Source organism: Suncus etruscus, chromosome 1, assembly GCF_024139225.1.
Source record: "Suncus etruscus isolate mSunEtr1 chromosome 1, mSunEtr1.pri.cur, whole genome shotgun sequence".
Lineage (NCBI taxonomy): Eukaryota > Metazoa > Chordata > Mammalia > Eulipotyphla > Soricidae > Suncus > Suncus etruscus.
This window is the reverse complement of record NC_064848.1, coordinates 13,919,448-13,937,379: the sequence shown is the minus strand read 5'-3', so window position 1 is coordinate 13,937,379 and position 17,932 is coordinate 13,919,448. Positions and strand designations below refer to the sequence as shown.

The following is a 17,932-nucleotide window of genomic DNA, read 5'->3' as shown; positions in this document are numbered from 1 at the left end:
CTCAAAATTCTCATACAAGTTTTTATGAACTGTGCAATTCGCAGCCAGTACAGAAGTGCAGTCCCAAATGTAGCCACAGTTGCCATGACAGCTATTATTCCCACATTGGCTGAGCTGTGTGACCTGCCTTCTATGAACTCAATTCTAGCTACAGGATGTGGCAGTGCCAGGTGGTGGGGATGACATGGCAGACATGCTTCCCTGGAGCCCATAAACACAGGCACAACTTCTCAGTAAGGCTTGTCCTAGTTCTGAGCTTCTAGGGATGCCACGGAGCAGCTAAAGGCAGATTTGCCTGCCATCACATGAGAAAGTTGCGGTCCCAGGGGGACCCCCTGCTGCTCTCCATGTGAGTCAGGGTCCTCTGCAGGTGGTGCAGAAGAGGATTGCTTGAGGTAGCCCTCCTGATGGGAGAGCCACAGGACCTGATACCTGCAGCTAGAAACATGAGCATAAGAACTCCTGTAGGCCCTGTGCTCTGTGTGATTACTCTAGTGATGAACCAGTGGGTGCACATTCACCTAAAGACAGATTTCACACCCCCAGGCTTCTAGGTCTGCCCAACAACCTGGCCCAGGACATAATGGACTCCACCCTAGAGAGATCCAGTGTCCCAGCAAATGTTGAGTCAGGGTTTATGTGCTGTGGTCAATGGTTATGACCTCTTGCTGCATCATGGACAGAATTCAACAATGTCCTGGCGATACTTGAATACATGAACAGTGGGAGACACCCCCCATGCCAGTTATCTTGGAAATCCCCAAATATAGAGTCCCTTGGTATCTGCAGGCCTTGATTTTAGGGACCCTGCAGAATAAAAATTCAGATGTCAGGTCCTTATATCAACTCAATTAGTGGCCTCACATCACACCCTCCAGCCTTGTTTAGTAGAAATATGGGCTGCTTATTGTTTTTAGGTCATGTCTGGCGACGCTCAGGGGTTATTTCTGACTATTCAGTTATTACTCCTGGCTTGGGGGAACATATAGGATACCAATGATTGAATCTAGACAACCGTATGCGAGGCAAATGCCTACCCAAAGTGCTATCGCTCCAGCCCCAGTGTGGACTTCTTTTTTTTAAGTCTAGGAGGCAGAGAAATAGTACAACAGACAAGGCACTTGCCATGCGTATGGCTGATTCATGGTCAATCTCCGATGCCACACCAGGAGTGTCCCCTGAGCCATACCAGGAGTGTTCCCTAAGCACATCTAGATGAGGCCCCAATATAAACAAAAACCTAAAAATCTGTGCACGCACTGACAAGGAAGTGCAATGGGCTTTACAAGGGATCTGGATTGATCTATTGCTGACACTGCATGGTCCTCTGATAGTGACAACTCACAGTGAACTCCTGAGTGTCACTGAATATGGTCCACAAAGTAAAAGAATTAAAAAAGAAAAAGCGGTACCCAGGATCTAAGCTCTTTTTCTCTAGAACTCTTTAATAAAACACCCCTCAGTCTGGGGCTTGGGAGATAGGTTAGTAGGAAAGGCACTTGCGTGTGTGTGTGTGTGTGTGTGTGTGTGTGTGTGTGTGTGTGTGTGTGTGTGTGTGATTTTATTTTGGGCCACACCTGGTGGTGTTCAGGGTTTGTAGGGAGGTGTGTTTATGTGTGATTTTTTTCTATTTTGGGCCACACCTAGTGGTGTTCAGGGTTTCTAGGTGTGTGTGAGTTTGTTTTTTTTTTTTTTGGGCCACACCTGGTGGTGTTCAGGGTTTACTCCTGGCTCTGTACTCAGGTATTACTCCTGGCATGGCTCCAGGGACCAGAAATTGAGCTCATATTGACTGTGTGCAAGGCCAGCAAAGATACTTGACTTACATGTATGCTCCATCCTAATTCAATCCCTAGTTCAAGCCCTGCTGAGAGTGATCTGAACACCAAGCCAGAAGCAACCCCTGTACTCAGCCAGATGCAATCCAGCACTCCATACCCTCCCTGAGGGGAAAATCTGCATGAATAGTGGGCAGCACAACTCAGGGTGAGGCTTAAGGGTTCCCTTCCCTAGATGCCAGATCCCCAGGAAGCAGAAGCAAAGCTTTGGATGGGAAGTAGGAGAAGCTGGTGTTGGGGGTGGGGCGGACTTTTATCTCACTGGCTGGGATCTCAGTCCATATCAGTAGCAAGACCTACCCCACAGAGTCAGGGCAAGAGAGTCAGCCTCACCCTGGACCAGTCCCACAGGAAGTTCTGGATCTTCCCTCGGGGACTCTGGTATCACCCCAAGGGGACATCAGTTCAGCACTTGGTCAGAAACACTTTCTGGAATAGAATTCAGGGACCCACTCCCACCCCAATTGTTCCTGGGCACCAGTGGACTGGTTTAATGTTTTAGGCCCCCAAAGCCTGGTACCCCCTTTCTGCAGATGCTAGAGCTTCTTACCTGCTTGTCTTCTTCCCTCTGGAACCGTGGTGGAGAATCACCACTCCAAAACCTGTGGAGTGAGGTCAGTGGCTACTGCTGAGCCCCACCCCATCACCCTCTTAAGACAGGACATGGGTTTCATCCTCAAGCTCTGCCATGCCCCCATGATGCTTGCAGCTCTACAGTACAAAGGCAAACTGGAACCCTAAAAACACACATGGTAGACAGTATCCCTATTCCATTAGAGAGGTCAGAATAGAGTAGCAAGCTTGTTTTTGGGAGGTGGGTAGATGGGGACGATTTCTGACTTGGAGATTGGGAGCTTGTTCCCAGTACTTCACTACTGGCCATGGAACTGTCACGGACCTTCAGCCTTCTCCCTGGCCCAGGCCAGCAGACTTTGCAGAGATCATATAGGATTACTTGAGGCTCCCTAGGTCCCAAACTTCTATCCCAACCTCTGCATCCCTCACCTCCATCCCAGCAGGAAAGGTACCCCTGACAGCATCTGTGAAAGAAATATGGACATCAGCAGGATCACATGGCCAGGGAGTCACATGTGCCCATGACCCTCATATGCCCTTCATAATAATCCTACTTTGGGGGATTACTCCTAGAAGTAACTGGGAACAAAGTGGGTAGAGGGAAGAAATCTGCTGTACTGTATGGGCCATGTCTCCAACACCATGGTGTTCAGAGACCATTGGCAAAGGTCAGCCCTGATCAGTGCACATGACACCAGGCAGTGGGCTAAGTGAGGGACTGTTGAGAACATCAGGAGGGAGAGGCCGGCTGGACCCCTATAGCACTAGAGGAAAAGGTGGCACTGGTGCCCTATGAAGTGCAACTACAGTTCCAGGGCTGGTTCATCCATGGCACCATGAGGACAAGACCAGCCCAAAGTCCCAGGAACTTTGGCAGGGGTAGGGGATGGTGCTGAGCAGAGCTGTGAAAGTGATAGGGTGAAGGGAGGGAGGGAAATGAATCTCAAGGGGAGACCCAACAGGCTGGTGTAGAAATTGAGGCTTTGTGCCCTCCTAACCCCCAGCTGATAGTCACCCTCAGACCTCTGCAACTCTTCACCCAGGTGGTGGTGAAAGAGTAAACAAGAGGGCCCCCAATTCATGCTGAGCTCAGGGATCCAGAAGACCATAAGAGAGGGCCCCTAAGTCCCCGATATTTGTGCTGGTCCTCCTTCCAGGCCCAATCCAACCATGTAGGTGACAACTACTTTCTTTTTTTTTTTTAAACGTAACTTAAACTATAAATCATAGTTGACTAACAGCCATTAAGCTCTAAGTTGTTTTGGGTTCTTTAACAAGAACCACAGCTATCATTCAATTTTCACAGCTCCTGGTGGAGAACAGTTTGTTCTATTAAGTCTTTCTTTTAACAATCATTATTCCCCCTGAAGCGGGGGTGCGCACAGTTCCTGGAGGCACTGCAATATTTGGTCGATGCGTGGAATGGATGGAGCAAGCTCCTATTCCAGTTCCTAATGCCAAAAATCCATTTAATATATTGTTGTCGGATAGACGATGTATCAGATATTAAACTGATAAGAACAGATACTACACTTGATCTTAGCCAAGAGGCCAAGAAGCGATACAACTACTTTCTTCAGGGCTGCCCCAGACCAAGTGATGGTGTAACATCATGTTTCAAGCTCTGTGCTCTGTATGAAAAGGTCAAGGGCTGGAAAGCGGAGATGTGCCCCACCACAGTCAGTGCTACCCTGATCACCAGTCCAATGATGCCTCCCCGCCACCGCAGTCTCAGGTTCCTGCATTCCCCCTATCCCTTGGGACCTAGGCTCCCCTCCAAGCAGTCTGTGGGGAGGAGGGGTGCCAAGCCTGGCCTATCTCCTCCTAGAGGCCCTCAGTATCTGTGAGGCTTCTTCGTCATCTCTCTGCAGACCTGCCTCCTAGAGACATGCAACTGATAAGCCCCCAATCCCCAGCCTCTTGCTCTGCCTCAGGTACCCCCAGGAGAGGCCTTAGTGTCCTCCTAACTCTGCCCTGTGGGCCAAGCTGGGAGGGGTTAAGCCAGATCCACTTTCCTACCCAGGTCCTGAAGCAAAGGTTCTGCTGCACCCATTCCAGTGGCTGCACAATAAGGGGAGACCACTTACAGGTAGTCCTATTTTTTTTGTTTGTTTAGAGCCATACCCACTGGTGTTCAGGCAACCATATGGGATCCCAGGGATCGAATCAGGGTCGACCACGTGCAAGTCAAGTATTCTATGCATGTACTATCACTCTGGCCCCCAGGTAGAGTTCCTTGCTCCCCTATGGGGGCATTTTGCCCCCCTCAGCTGATAAAGGAAACATACCCAGTGTATGGCAGCCACACAGCCCCCCTAGCACAAAGCCCTCCTGCTGACCCCAGCCCACTTCCAGCTGAGTCACCACAACCCTCAGAAAAGCTATATGGGAAACTATGAGCCCCAACTGCCCACTATATGAATCCCAGCAGCAGCAGCACCAGGTCCTATAAGAAAGGGGCTCCCATGTAGCTCCAACTTTGTTTCCTCCTTGAACCCCAAGGCCAGAGGGATATGGGGACAGGCAACAGGTGCTGGGATGCCTTCAGATATAGCAGGGGTGGCAAACACGCAGCTCCCGACCAAAATGAACGCGGCTCTTTGCCTCCTATCATTCTTTTGTATACTGTGGCTCTTTGCAAAGTTTGAATTTTGTTCTGCTGCTTCTGAGGCGGGACCTCTGAGGAGAGATCTCCGAGCGCGTAGTCATACCCCAGGCTGCGTTCTCCCGTCTCCCATCCCTCAGAAACAACTGCATGGGCCAGCAAGCGGGGGTGACCCGTGTGTCACATGTTGTCATTAGTTCTTAGTGTGGAGGACGAAGCACACCCTCACCATCACTGCAGGATTATTATTATTATTATTATTATTATTATTTTTTTTTTGGTTTTTGGGCCACACCCGGCGGTGCTCAGGGGTTACTCCTGGCTGTCTGCTCAGAAATAGCTCCTGGCTGGCACGGGGGACCATACGGGACACCGGGATTCAAACCAACCACCTTTGGTCCTGGATCGGCTGCTTGCAAGGCAAACGCAGCTGTGCTATCTCTCCGGGCCCATCACTGCAGGATTTTTACCCTCAAAGTGGCAAAATGCAATGTGTTTAATATATTATTGTTAAAATTAGATGCTTTTGTGTGTCTGTTTTGGCAGGTCACTGCATGGTGTCGCTCTCTGACCCTGTTTAAAATTTTGGCTCTTTGTGTCGAACTTGTTCGCCACCCGAGATAGCAACCCCATTTGCACATAAGCACACCTAGGCCCAGGAGTCCCCAGAGCACAGGGCCCTTAACCAGCAGGGATGTCTCCTGCCAAGCCTCCGGGAAGACACTCCTACCACTGCTCCACACACCAAGGCCAACTGAACTGTAACTAGGTTGCCTACTGCCCTCTCCATCTCCCACCTTCAGGGCAAACACCACCTTACAAATAAATCCCTCAGGCCCAGCAGGGTCCACCTGGCCTAGCAAGATATCATCACTAGGGTGTGGGGATGGGAGGAGCTACAGAAGCCAAGAAGTCACAAGTTGATGTAGGGCCCCCAAGGTGTGGCTCAGAGGCAGAGCCTTGCACCGTAAGAGATTACTATTTTTTCAAAATTGTTTTTTTTCCCTAGACAACACAGTTCTTCTCCCTTATCTGCGAAGGTGCCTCCTCCTAAGAGCTCCAGTGTAAGCCTGAAGAGGAGAGTACTAGCCCTGAGTGTCCTAGCTGTTTCCCAGACCTACAATCAAGGCTCATTGTAAAGTAGGCACAGATGATGGATGACTCATATCTAGAATAATGCTAGCAGCAGTAATCTCTCATCTTTCTGCTCTAAGCTCCATCTTCAGTCCAGGGTGAACCACGTGTGACGATGGAGAGACCTGCAGACAAGGAGACTGCTATAATCCCATTGTCACCAAAGTGAGGGCACAGCAAATGCCCCAAGGGAGACCATGGGAGAAGCAGATGGAAGGGATGCATAGGGGCCCTGGCTCAGTCTCAGACCAGGGAATGTGCCTCCTTGGGATTGAAGGGAGCAGCTGTCCCTGATCAGGGGACCAGTATCTAGATTGGGGGAAGGGGAGACACTTAACAGCATGTAGGCTCAAGTTCCTGGCCCTAATACCAATCACCCACAAATATAGAGCTGAGACCCAGATGCAAAACCATCTATACAAGCTTTAATGTTCATGGCCTCTTAACCTGCCGAGGCCCTATTAGACATTATCTGACTCAGTCCTGGGTTCTGCTAATGTCTTCAGGAAACTCCCAAAGCAGAGCAGTTACTCTGCCTCTCATTCCTGCTGGCATTCCAGCAAACACGACTTTTTTTGGGACACTACAGCGGAGAGATATGACGGGGTCCTTCTGGGATATTCAGGGGGTGCCCTGGCTGTGCCTGCACCCCACAATAGGCTCCCCCAGGGAGCTCGAGTTTGAGCATAATGGCCCAATTCCAAGTGCCAGGGCTGTGAACCCTGGGCCTTCACAAGGACCAGTCATGCACCACTCCAATTCCCAAAGCCAACCAGGACCAGCACACACTTTTAGATGCAGGCCCTGGAGGATGATACCCAGGCCTGGCCTGGGGCAGGTGTGGGGAACAAACCATAGTGGAGATTGTCAGGCATCACCAAATCCATGAGGTAGGCTGTGCTGTCTTTATCTTACAAAGGGGCCTGTAGGTGGCCCCAGTGATACAAGAGGGACCCAGGAGTCAGCATCCATATCCAAGTGCTCTGAGGCCCCACATGTGCTGCTCTAAGAGATAGGACGGAGTCCTGGGTCACCAACGTCCAATCGGTCACAAGGCTCCAGGGTTCTTAGATCCACTGTGGGGACAGGCGGGGGTGGAATAGAGTGACCCCAACAGTCAGCTACCCAACAGTGCCACCAATCAGGGTTACAGGGGATGACTCTGGCCACCCAGCAGTGGAGCACGGGATGTAGTCCGATCCGGCACATTAGTCTTGTGGCCCCATGTGGGCAGTGCCAGGCCATTGAGCCAGGCAGTTTCCAGCAGGCTACGGAAGCGGGCCTTCAATGTAGGGGCAGGCAGACTGGTAACGGGGGGTGGGGAGGTGCCTCGGGAAGCCCCCTCAGCTTTTTCGGGGCCCACAGGTGGTGGCTTCCTTCCTGGTTTCTTGGCCTTGGAGGCAGATGACTTCCAAGAGGCAAAGCTCTCTGGTTCTTCTCTGGTCAGATTGGGCTCTGACGGAGTCACAGACTCAGTCTCAGGGTCAATGTCACCTAAAAACAAGAAAATAAAAAATAACTAGAGTAATAGCGCGATGAGTAAGGTGCTTGCCTTGTGACTAGCAAACCAGGTTTAATCTCAGGCACCCAGTATAATTTCCAAGCACCACCAGGAGTAATTTCTGAGCAGAGCAATAAATAATAATAACCATGAGCATTGCTGGGTGTGACCCCAAAACAAAACAAAAAGAGCATACTGGGGCTGGAACAATAGCACAGAGGGTAAGGAGTTTGCCTTTTACAGAGCTGACCGGGGTTTGATCCTGGCATCCACTATGGTCCCCTGAGTTTGTGAGGAGTAATCTTGAACACCACTGGGTGTGGCCAAAAACAAAAATAAAAAAGGAACATACTGGTCAGACCACAAACGCTTGTGTTCCAGACACTCAAATCTTCCCCACACATGACCATATGCTGTCACCAGCCTTTGAGTCAAAGGGAGTGCTTACTATTCACCAGACACCACAGCTTTGCCAATGAGAGCACCCCCAAAAGTTGCCTGTGGCCCAAGGAAGAGTCCACATGTTCAAGGTTAACCCCCTTACTGCATGGCCCACACAACTAATAGAAAATAGGGGCAGCATGAATGTGAGGAACAGGTGACAAGACACTGTATGCCTAGTGCGCAGACAGCTTAACCCTGACATTCCCCATAAAACAGCCCCTGGCCTGGCTCAAAAGCCCACTGTAGGCTGGAGAGATAGTGTAATATGTAAGGTGCTTGCATGTTTGCCTTTGACACAGCCGATTCAGGAAGGACAGTGGTTTGAATTCGGCATCTCATATGGTCCCCTGAGCCTGGCAGGAGCGATTTTTGAGCGTAGAGCCAGGAGTAACCCCTTAGCGCTGCCGGGTGTGACACCCCCCCCCCAAAAAAAAGGTGCTTGTTTTACAAGTAACCAACCTGGTTCTATACCAGGCAATACAGGTCCCCCCCCAAATCCGACAAGAGTGGTCCCTGGGCAAAGAGCCAGTAGTAAAAAAGCTCTGAGTACAACCAGGGTGAGCCCAACAACAAAAGCAAAACCAAACCCGGTACCTATACAGAAGGGCCTTAAAGAGTCCCTTTGTCAGACACCACCTATTCCTCAGAGCTCTAACAGCAAGTTCAAAGGGAGGAGGGCAAAGGTTTTAGGGAGCATCACAGAGGGATGCCCGGAGGGGTGAATCCCAAGTTGGCATCAAGAATTACAACTCTGGGGCCGGGCGGTGGCGCTAGAGGTAAGGTGCCTGCCTTGCCTGCGCTAGCCTTGGATGGACCGCGGTTCGATCCCCCGGTGTCCCATATGGTCCCCCAAGCCAGGAGCGACTTCTGAGCGCATAGCCAGGAGTAACCCCTGAGCATCACCGGGTGTGGCCCAAAAAAAAAAAAAAAGAAAAGAATTACAACTCTGGGCCAGAGAGACAGCATGGAGGTAAAGCGTTTGCTTGCATGCAGAAGCATGGTGGTTCGAATCCCGGCATCCTATATGATTCCCCCGTGCCTGCCAGGGGCGATTTCTGAGCAGAGCCAGGAGTAACCCCTGAGCGTTGCCGGGTGTGACCCAAAACCAAAAGAAAAAAAAAAAAAAGAATTACAACTCCAAGACTGGGAACTCAGAGCTGCATCCATCCACTGTACCCCAAACACACACTGTCCACAGTGGCCCCAGAAGGCAATAGCAAGATGGAGAGGGCAGAGCTGTAGTGGGGGAAACCGGGCAACCTTCCATGGAGACAGGACAGAAGAGAAGGCACTCAGATCTCAGGTCTGAGCGATCATCCATGGTCCCCTACCCCGGTCCCTCCAGCCCATATCTGTGACCACTCGCAGGGCCCACACACCTGTCACTCGCTCTCACAGTTTCGGCAGCTACGGGTGCTACCCCATGCTCACCAAGCTGGCGGCGCACACAGTCTCGCCACTGCAGGCCCAGCAGGTCGGGGTAGATGTCAGGCAGCTGGCGCAGTGCCAGCAGCTTAAGCATGCGCAAGGTGCAGCCACGCAGGGCGTGCTCCCGCAGCGCACGCTCCTCTGAGAGTGTCGTGGGCCGCAGCTCCACGCGGTGTTCCTGCAGTACATGGTCCACAGAGGCAGGCGGCAGGCGTGGGAACAGGCGCTCCTTCACCAGGTGGATGGGCACGAAGATGGCACCAGCACGCACCACATGCGGGAACGGGCATTGCTTGGTGCACAGAAAGCTCTGCAGCTGCGAAAGCAGTTTGCCCAGCAGTCCCTGCACGCCCTGGCCTTCCTGCCACGCTGCCTGGCCCCAGGGTCCTGTTGTCTCCAGCCACTCCCTCAACTTCTCAGGCGGAGAATGGGCTACGGAGCCCGAGATGGCATCGCACAAGGAGGTGTGCAGTCCGGTGAAACGCTGCTCAAGGGAGTCCTTAGAGGGAGGCAGCGTGGAAGACGATGGAGCCAGGCTGGGCAAGATGAGTGGAGCAGATGCAGGGGTGGGCGAGGCAACTGCGGGGGCAGGATTGCTGGGCACAGCCATGTTGAAGGCAGGATTGCTGGGCACAGCCAAGTTGAAGCAAGTCATGGGCAAGGGCTGAGTGAGAACGGGCAGCCCAAGGGCCGCTGCTGTAGGGGCTGGGGCCGGCTGGGTGGTTGGGGCAGTTTGGGTAGGCCCAGAAGGGGCTGCTGGCGCTGTGTCTCCAGGCGAGGGCACTGGTCGAAGAATCTTGAATTTCCGAAACATGAAGGCCACAGAGCTGTGGAAGTTGGTCCTGGGGCCCGCCTCTGGGGCCCCTGGCATCCCAGGAGCCTCCGTGCTAATTTTTTTCAATTCGGGCAAGTCTGACACCATCATACTGTCCATGCTGGGCTCACTTATGGCTTCCAAGGCCTTGACATGCACCCCAGGACTTGGAGTCTTGAAAAGAGGTGCTTCTATGAGGGGTTTCTTCACACTCAAGTCCAGGGCCACTTCCTCCCTCAGCGAGCAAGGCGGCCGCGCAGGGATCTTGGTCTCTGCACCAGCCAGGGTCTCCCCACAGTGCCCGTCAAGGCTCTGGCTGGGCTCAGTGCTGGGCTCAGTGCTAGGCTCAATCCTGGGCTCAGTGCTGGGCTTCGAAGGTGCCTCCCGGGGCTGCACATCCAGGTAGTCTCGGTAGGGAGCAAGGCTGAAGACATTGTCGATGATGGGCATGGGTGGCGAGCTGGGAGGCAGTGTCCCCTCAGTAGGCGGTGGGGGCTGGCGCGCCTGAGCCTGAGCACAGGGCAGAAGTGCTGGTGGAGTGGTGGGGAGAGGGCTGTCCCTGATGACAATGGGTGCGCCAGGGTGTTCATTGGATGGGGCTGGGCGTGGCTCTCTCCCACAGCTGGGCAGCCAGGGCTCCTCCTCACCCACAGGGCGTGGCTTCTCTTTGGGCTTCATGGATTCCTGGCAAGGCTGGGTGGCGGGCAGAGGCGGGCCTGCTTGCTGGAAGGCACTGGGCTGAGGCGTAGCCTGCACATTGTTCTGGGAAGGTGGGGTCCCCCTAAGCCCAGGGGATGTGCCATAGAGATGGGGCTCATCCCGGGCATAAGGAAAGCCCAGCGTCTGGGGGGCATAGTCCAGGGAGCACCGAGAAGCAAGGGCTGGCTCCAGCTTGAGTCCTGGGGAGTGGGCCGGGAGAGGGGTAGAGGGGTACGAATATGAATCCAGCCCCAGTGGGGTTACATAGGGGTTCTGGGCTGCCTGCGGCCTCAAGTAGGGGTTGCTCAATGCCCCTGCCTGGTACCCGGGCCCCTTGTGGGTTCCCAGAGGCTGCAGGGGGAGTACAGGGCCATATCCACTCTGCTTGTCGGGGTGGCGGCAAGCTGGGGGGTAAGGGAGGGCCTGTGCAGGGTGGGGCAGTGGGTAGTGGGCAGCCACTGCATCCTGACAAGTTGGCCCCAAAGGTGGGGGTAGCTGTGTCCAAGGACTTGGGGGCCCCTCAGACAGTGCCTGTTTGGGGTCTGCAGGGTAAGGAGCTGTGTACTTGGAGGTAAGAAGGCTGGCACTGTGGTGGATGGTACGGTACTTCTCCAGGAATGCCTGGCACGGAGAGAAACCTACCGAAGGCTCTTTGCCAGGTGCACCAGAAGGCAGTCCCCGGAAGAAGCTGCCATCAAGAGGCTGACCTTTGCCAGAAGTTGGGGTCAGAGAACAAGTAGGATCTGTTGGGGGTAGTAGGGGCCCCGTCACCAGTGTCCAATCAACATCCAGTGGCCTCTTCGCTGCCCCTTCGCCCAAACAAGTAGAGAGCCCATAATAGAGGGGGTTGCGGTAGACAGGTTTGGGTGCTGCGAGTTGGGGGCCCGGGTAAGGAGGAGGCTGGGGGCCGAAGGGGAGCAGCTCCATGGGACTGGGGTCCTGCCCCTTCTCTGAATTATCCGGGGGAGGGCGATAGAGCAAGCAGCTGGCCAGCAGGTTGTCTGTCCGTAGTGGCGATCCAGTCACGCTATTAGGGTACAAAGGTGGATATGAAGTCCAGGAGGCTAAGCGCTCAGATCCTGCTTTGGGGGGGGGCCCCCATGGGGCAGGAGAAGTAAGCACTCTTGTAGCTGCAGGGATCCTGGTTCCCGACAAAGGGGGGCAGGCTGCGTCCAGGCCCCGAGTCAGCCTCCAGCCGAGGCAATTTGCCGTACATCATGGGGCCCAGCGCACCCAGGGGTCGCTTCTCTGCCATCACTGTCAAGACTTCAAGCCTTCTGGGGCTCCTGCTATTCCACTGCTGACCTGGAGGAGAGGAAGAGGCAGTGAGGTCAGAATGTTGAGGCAGTGAGGTCAGAATGTTTCAGGTCTGAATCCCAGCTACTGAACCCACAGGTGCTCGCCAAGGCAACAACTTGGCACTTAGCAAACATTCAATAAAGACCATCCAGGAATAAATCAACAAGTGTAAGCCATATAATCCACAAAGTGCCTTCCTTCCTTCTCTGTCTCTTTGTTTTGGGGCCACACCTGGCAAGATGCTCAGGAGTTACTCCTGGCTCTGCACTCAGGTACTGCTCCTGGCACTGCTAAAAAGACCATATAGGGGCCCGGAGAGATAGCACAGCCGTGTTTGCCTTGCAAGCAGCCGATCCAGGACCAAAGGTGGTTGGTTCGAATCCCGGTGTCCCATATGGTCCCCCGTGCCTGCCAGGAGCTATTTCTGAGCAGACAGCCAGGAGTAACCCCTGAGCACCGCCGGGTGTGACCCAAAAACCAAAAAAAAATAAAAATTGATGGCTGCATGCAAGGCAAATGCCTTACCCGCTATGCTAATTCCAGCCCCCCAACTTAATATTTTAAAGCTTATTTTGTTTTTTTCTTATTTTATTTTGGGGAGGGGTTCCTGAACTTTTATTATTTTTTTAAATAATTTTTATTGCGACCAAAGTGAATTACAAATCTTTAACAGTAATATTTTAGGTACAAAGGGCTGTTTCTCTACACATAGTGACACTGTTATTTGGATTTTTGACCCACACCTGCCTGCCACATCTTGCAGCCAACTTGGCCAAGCAGGGTCCAATACCCAGTATCCCTTATGGTCCTCTGAGCACCACTAGAAGTAATTCCTGAATACAGAGCCATGTGTGACCCCTGGGCATTATTATCAGGTGTGGCCCATAAATAAAAATAAAAAGGAAAAGATAAAATCATGCAATTTGCAGCAACATTAATGGAACTAGAGCAGGGGTCCTCAAACTTTTTAAACAGGGGGCCAGTTCATTGTCCTTCAGACTGTTGGAGGGCCAGATTATAGTAAAAACAAAAATTATGAACATATTTCTATGCACACTGCATATATCTCATTTAGAAGTGAAGAAACAAAATGGGAATAAAGACATATGTGGCCCGCAGGCCGTAGTTTGAAGACCCCTGAGTTATTAGAGTGTGTCGTGCTGAGAAAAGTCAGTCAGAAAAGGATAACAGATATAGAATGCTCTCCTATGTGAGATATAAAGAAACAGGACAACAATGAACAATAGAACATGTGAGAACTGATCTACAGAACTGAGCTTACCAGTGGTAGGAGACAGAGAGTGGATGGGAAGGAACGCTGAGACTATGGTGGAGGCCACTGTATGCATGAAACTACCATGAACTGTATAGTAAACCAAGGTGCTTTGAATTAAAAAAGAAATCCCAGTCAACAAGGCAGGGCTTACTCCTACCTCTGTACTTGGAAATAACTTCTGATGGGGCTCAGGGAACCAATGGGGTGCTAGGGGAATTGAATTCTAAGTAGCCACAGGAACCGCAAGAGCCTTACCTGCTGTACTCTCTCTCTCCAGTCCCCAACTTTATTTTATTTTATTTTTTTTTGGTCTTTGGGCCACACCCTGTGACGCTCAGGGGTTACTCCTGGCTATGCGCTCAGAAGTTGCTCCTGGCTTCTTGGGGGACCATATGGGACGCCGGGGGATCGAACCGCGGTCCATCCTAGGCTAGCGCAGGCAAGGCAGGCACCTTACCTCCAGCGCCACCGCCCGCCCCCCCCCCAACTTTATTTTAATTTCTTTCTTGTTTGGGTTTCGGAGTCATACTTTGCAGTGTTCAGAGTTTATTCCTGATAATTCTTGGGGGACAAGTGGTACCAGGGACTGAACCCAATGGGATGCATTTTAATTTATTTTACAGGGACAATCCTAGCAGTGCTTGGGGAATCTAGGACCACTCTTGACAAAGTTGGGGTGACGGGGCAGGGCGGTGGCGCTAAAGGTAAGGTGCCTGCCTTGCCTGCGCTAGCCTCGGACGGACCGCGGTTCGATCCCCCGGCGTCCCATATGGTCCCCCAAGCCAGGAGCGATTTCTGAGCGCATAGCCAGGAGTAACCCCTGAGCGTTACCGGGTGTGGCCCAAAAACCAAAAAAAAAAAACAAACAAAAAAAAAAAAAAAAAAAAAACAGACAAAGCTGGGGTGAGGGCGCGTGGTTCTAGGAACTGCATACAAAGCCTCACCTCCACCTTCTAGCTATATGCTCTGCCACCTGAACTATCCCACTTTGTTTTCTAAACTGCAGGAGCCCCTCTGTTTGGTTTCCCTCTAATGATCTCTAAGGCTCCTTTCCTAGTACCTATAAAGTCGAGTATAAGCTGAGTTTTTCCGGCACAAAATTATTGCCGAAGACACCGAACTCGGCTTATCCCTGGGTCATGCAGGTTATTCAGTGCACGTGCAACAAATCAAATGCACTTAGTCTCCATTCATCTTCCACTGTCTGCTGGAGGGGGTGGTGCCTCAGCTCAGTCCACAAGCTGCAGCTGAGCTGAGCTGGATGCCACTGAACTAATTAACCCACAATATTCTGCGCTTTGTATGAGGCCAACAGCAGTGATGATATCTGTGAACTCAGTGATGATGACAATGTCTATGCTGATATCCTCACATCAGATACAGCTGAGGCTGTTTGAATATACAGATGAGGAGGAATCCAGTTTGAAGGATTTTAACCTTTGTGATTTAGCTTGATTACCTGTTAAGCTACAGTTTTCTGCACTTTATTTAAACTTTTAAAGTTATTGTTGCTAGTTTACAGTTTTTCTTTAGCAATAAATATTAAAAAAAAATTTAATCTGGGTTGGGGAATAAAAGAAAAAAAGAAAAAACATTTAACCTACTGATTCCTCAATTATTGTTATTGTTTTGGATATATATATATATATATATATATATATATATATATATATATATATATATATATATATATATATATATATTACTTTTAGGTCACACCCGGCAGCGCCAGGGTTACTCCTGGCTCTGTACTCAGAAATCGCTCCTGGCAGGGACAGGGGACCATGTGGGATACTGGGATAAGAACAAACGTCCGTCCTGGATCGACTGTGTGCAAGGCAAATGCCTTACCACTATGCTATCTCTCTGGCTCCTATATTTTTATTTTTGAAATTTACCAGTGGCTGCTGCATTTTCCACCTTGGCTTACACTTGAGTCGCTAAGTTTTCTCAGTTTTTAGGGTAAAATTAGGGAAGTCGGCTTATACTCGAGTATATAAGTATTTAACTTTGTGGGGTACACAGAGAATCATTGTCTTGGCCAGCACCCCTCCACCTGTTGCACCCCCAAGTCAAGGAGGTCAAAGTCATTCAGCTCAGTCATTTATTCAAGAGTAGACCACAGGTTGGAGAGAGTGCAAGGATTAAGATGGTTCTCTTGGGCCCGGAAAGATAGCACAGCGGCGTTTGCCTTGCAAGCAGCCGATCCAGGGCCTAAGGTGGTTGGTTCAAATCCCGGTGTCCCATATGGTCCCCCGTGCCTGCCAGGAGCTATTTCTGAGCAGAGAGCCAGGAGTAACCCCTGAGCACTGCCGGATGTGGCCCAAAAACCAAAAAAAAAAAAAAAAAAAAAAAGATGGTTCTCTTGCACATAGCTAACCCCACTTTAATCTCTGGCCCCTCATGAAGTCACTCTGGCTTAATGTCTCATAAAGACCCATAACAGCATCTGGACATGGTTTGGAGCTAAACCACCAGCAGAGATGATGCTCTATCCATGCAGGACACTGGACAAGTCTTGCCCCGGCAGGGCTAAGGAAGACCCAACAAGAAAGTTTTTGCAATGGGGTTTAATAGGGGGATAGGCAAGGCAGGGAAAAGCCAAACCCCTAGAGGCCAAGAGCGGGTTAAGGTTGGGACCATGCAAGGAGGGGTCAGCCAGGGAGAAGATCAGAGGAAAGGGAAAGAGCAAGAGTCAAGAGAAATAGGAAAATCCAGCACACCGTTTTCCAGTGGCTTTTCCAGGAGTTCGGCAGTAACCATCCAGCAGAGCAGCCCCTCAGAGGCAGCTTCTCCCGCCAATCCCTCCCCATCACCGCCCTTGAACCTGGGGCTTTTATACCTGGTGGCAACTGCCCCCTAACCGACCGTTACAAGGGGCCCCGCCTAATTGAACTTTCTAGCCCTTAAAGGAACAGACCTTTCTTATTGCTGACCAGGACTACTCTGAGCCCCAAGCAGCAGAGACACACGGCAGTCCAGCAGATGGTGCTGTGGTGCCAGCAGAAAGGTGCCTACAGTACAGGCGAGAAGAGCCTGGGTCTATCCCCATTGCTGGATCCATCCCCAATACCAGAGCACAGGGGGCAGCACAGTACCAGGTTCAGATGCCGAGGGCTTCTAGAGCTTCTAGACACCACTGATCAGTATCAAACTGCAGAGAAAGCCCCATAAGTGATGTCCAAGGGAGACAGGGACCCAGGCCCAGGAAGATGTGTATTTTCTCGACACCTATGATTCTCAGGATCATCTGAGGCGGGTCTGCTCCAACCCCACTGACCAGCCTTTCCCTCTTCCTCAGTGTCCTGCTCCCTAAAACCCTCAGGTGGCTGAGAAAGGATGAATCAGTCTTGCTAGGAATAGGCCAGGAGCCAGGTGTCACCAACAGTCCAAGACCTCCCCCAGACCTCTCCACCCTTGTAGCCAATGACAAGACACACAGGCCGAGTTCAACAAGGATATCTTGGGGACAGGAAACACCAAGGATGGCTTAGTTATGAGGACCAACGACACATCACTTCAGCTCCCCGGCACCAATGCCAGCTGGCTGCTGGACAACAAGAAGCCAAGTCAGTTATTTCCTGGCCAAAACTAGAGGTTCCGGCCAGTCTACGGCAGAAAAGCTCCCACGAAGGCCAGAAAGGCTATGGATGGGGCATGTCCGAGAGCAATGCCTAAGATGGGGGGAACCTTAACTTCAATCAGAAAGCCCCAGACCCTGGGCCCAGAATCTCTGCAAGGAAAGGTAATGGGGTTTCATTGATAACAAGCCCCTACACTGAACCCACAGGAGTTCTGGATTAATTAAGTGCAAGCTCCATCTCACCTCCCCTACCCATTCCTTGGAGTTTGCTCCAACTCCACCCCTATTTCTCAGGAGACCTTTTCTCCCGGGCTCTGCCCATTGCGTGCCCTTTGCCCTGGAGACTTCCTGAGCCCCCCTTTCCCCCCAGGAATCCAGCCAAGGGAGGCGAAACCATCTGGGAGCCTGGGAGTCTTGAGGGAAGTGGGGACTCCAGGGAACCAGAAGCGGACTATGAAGGGGTTTATTACCACCCTGTCAATAGGAGACAGAGAACCAACTGGGTATCCATTCCCTCATGCCAAGCAGTGGCCAGAAAGAGAGAACTTTCTTCCTACGTGCTCATGCTGGGAAAAAAAGTGGGACCCCCCAAGAGGCTGCACAAAATGGTTGGAATTAGGTTCCTGTAGGGTTCAGGACAGGAGACAAGACAGACCGGGCCGTGCCACCCCTGCCCTAAGCAGCAGAGTGTGGGTCCCAGCTGCCACCTCCAGGGGCGGTAATGGATACACCTTT

The 17,932-nt window shown here is 51.7% G+C and overlaps 1 protein-coding gene and 1 non-coding gene across 2 annotated transcripts; both read right to left on the bottom strand.

The window, feature by feature from the left end:
* Positions 1 to 3,786: 3,786 nt before the first annotated feature.
* Positions 3,787 to 3,977, bottom strand: LOC126033792 (U2 spliceosomal RNA). Its single transcript, XR_007504503.1, has one exon. It is a non-coding gene; the product is annotated as a U2 spliceosomal RNA (small nuclear RNA).
* A 3,006-nt stretch (positions 3,978 to 6,983) lies between these two features.
* On the bottom strand, positions 6,984 to 12,336 carry C1H15orf39 (chromosome 1 C15orf39 homolog). Its single transcript, XM_049778638.1, is given in 3 exon segments — positions 6,984 to 7,647; positions 9,530 to 12,131; positions 12,133 to 12,336. Coding segments are annotated over 3 exon segments (3,111 nt in total). The 5' UTR covers positions 12,295 to 12,336; the 3' UTR covers positions 6,984 to 7,300.
* Positions 12,337 to 17,932: the final 5,596 nt, after the last annotated feature.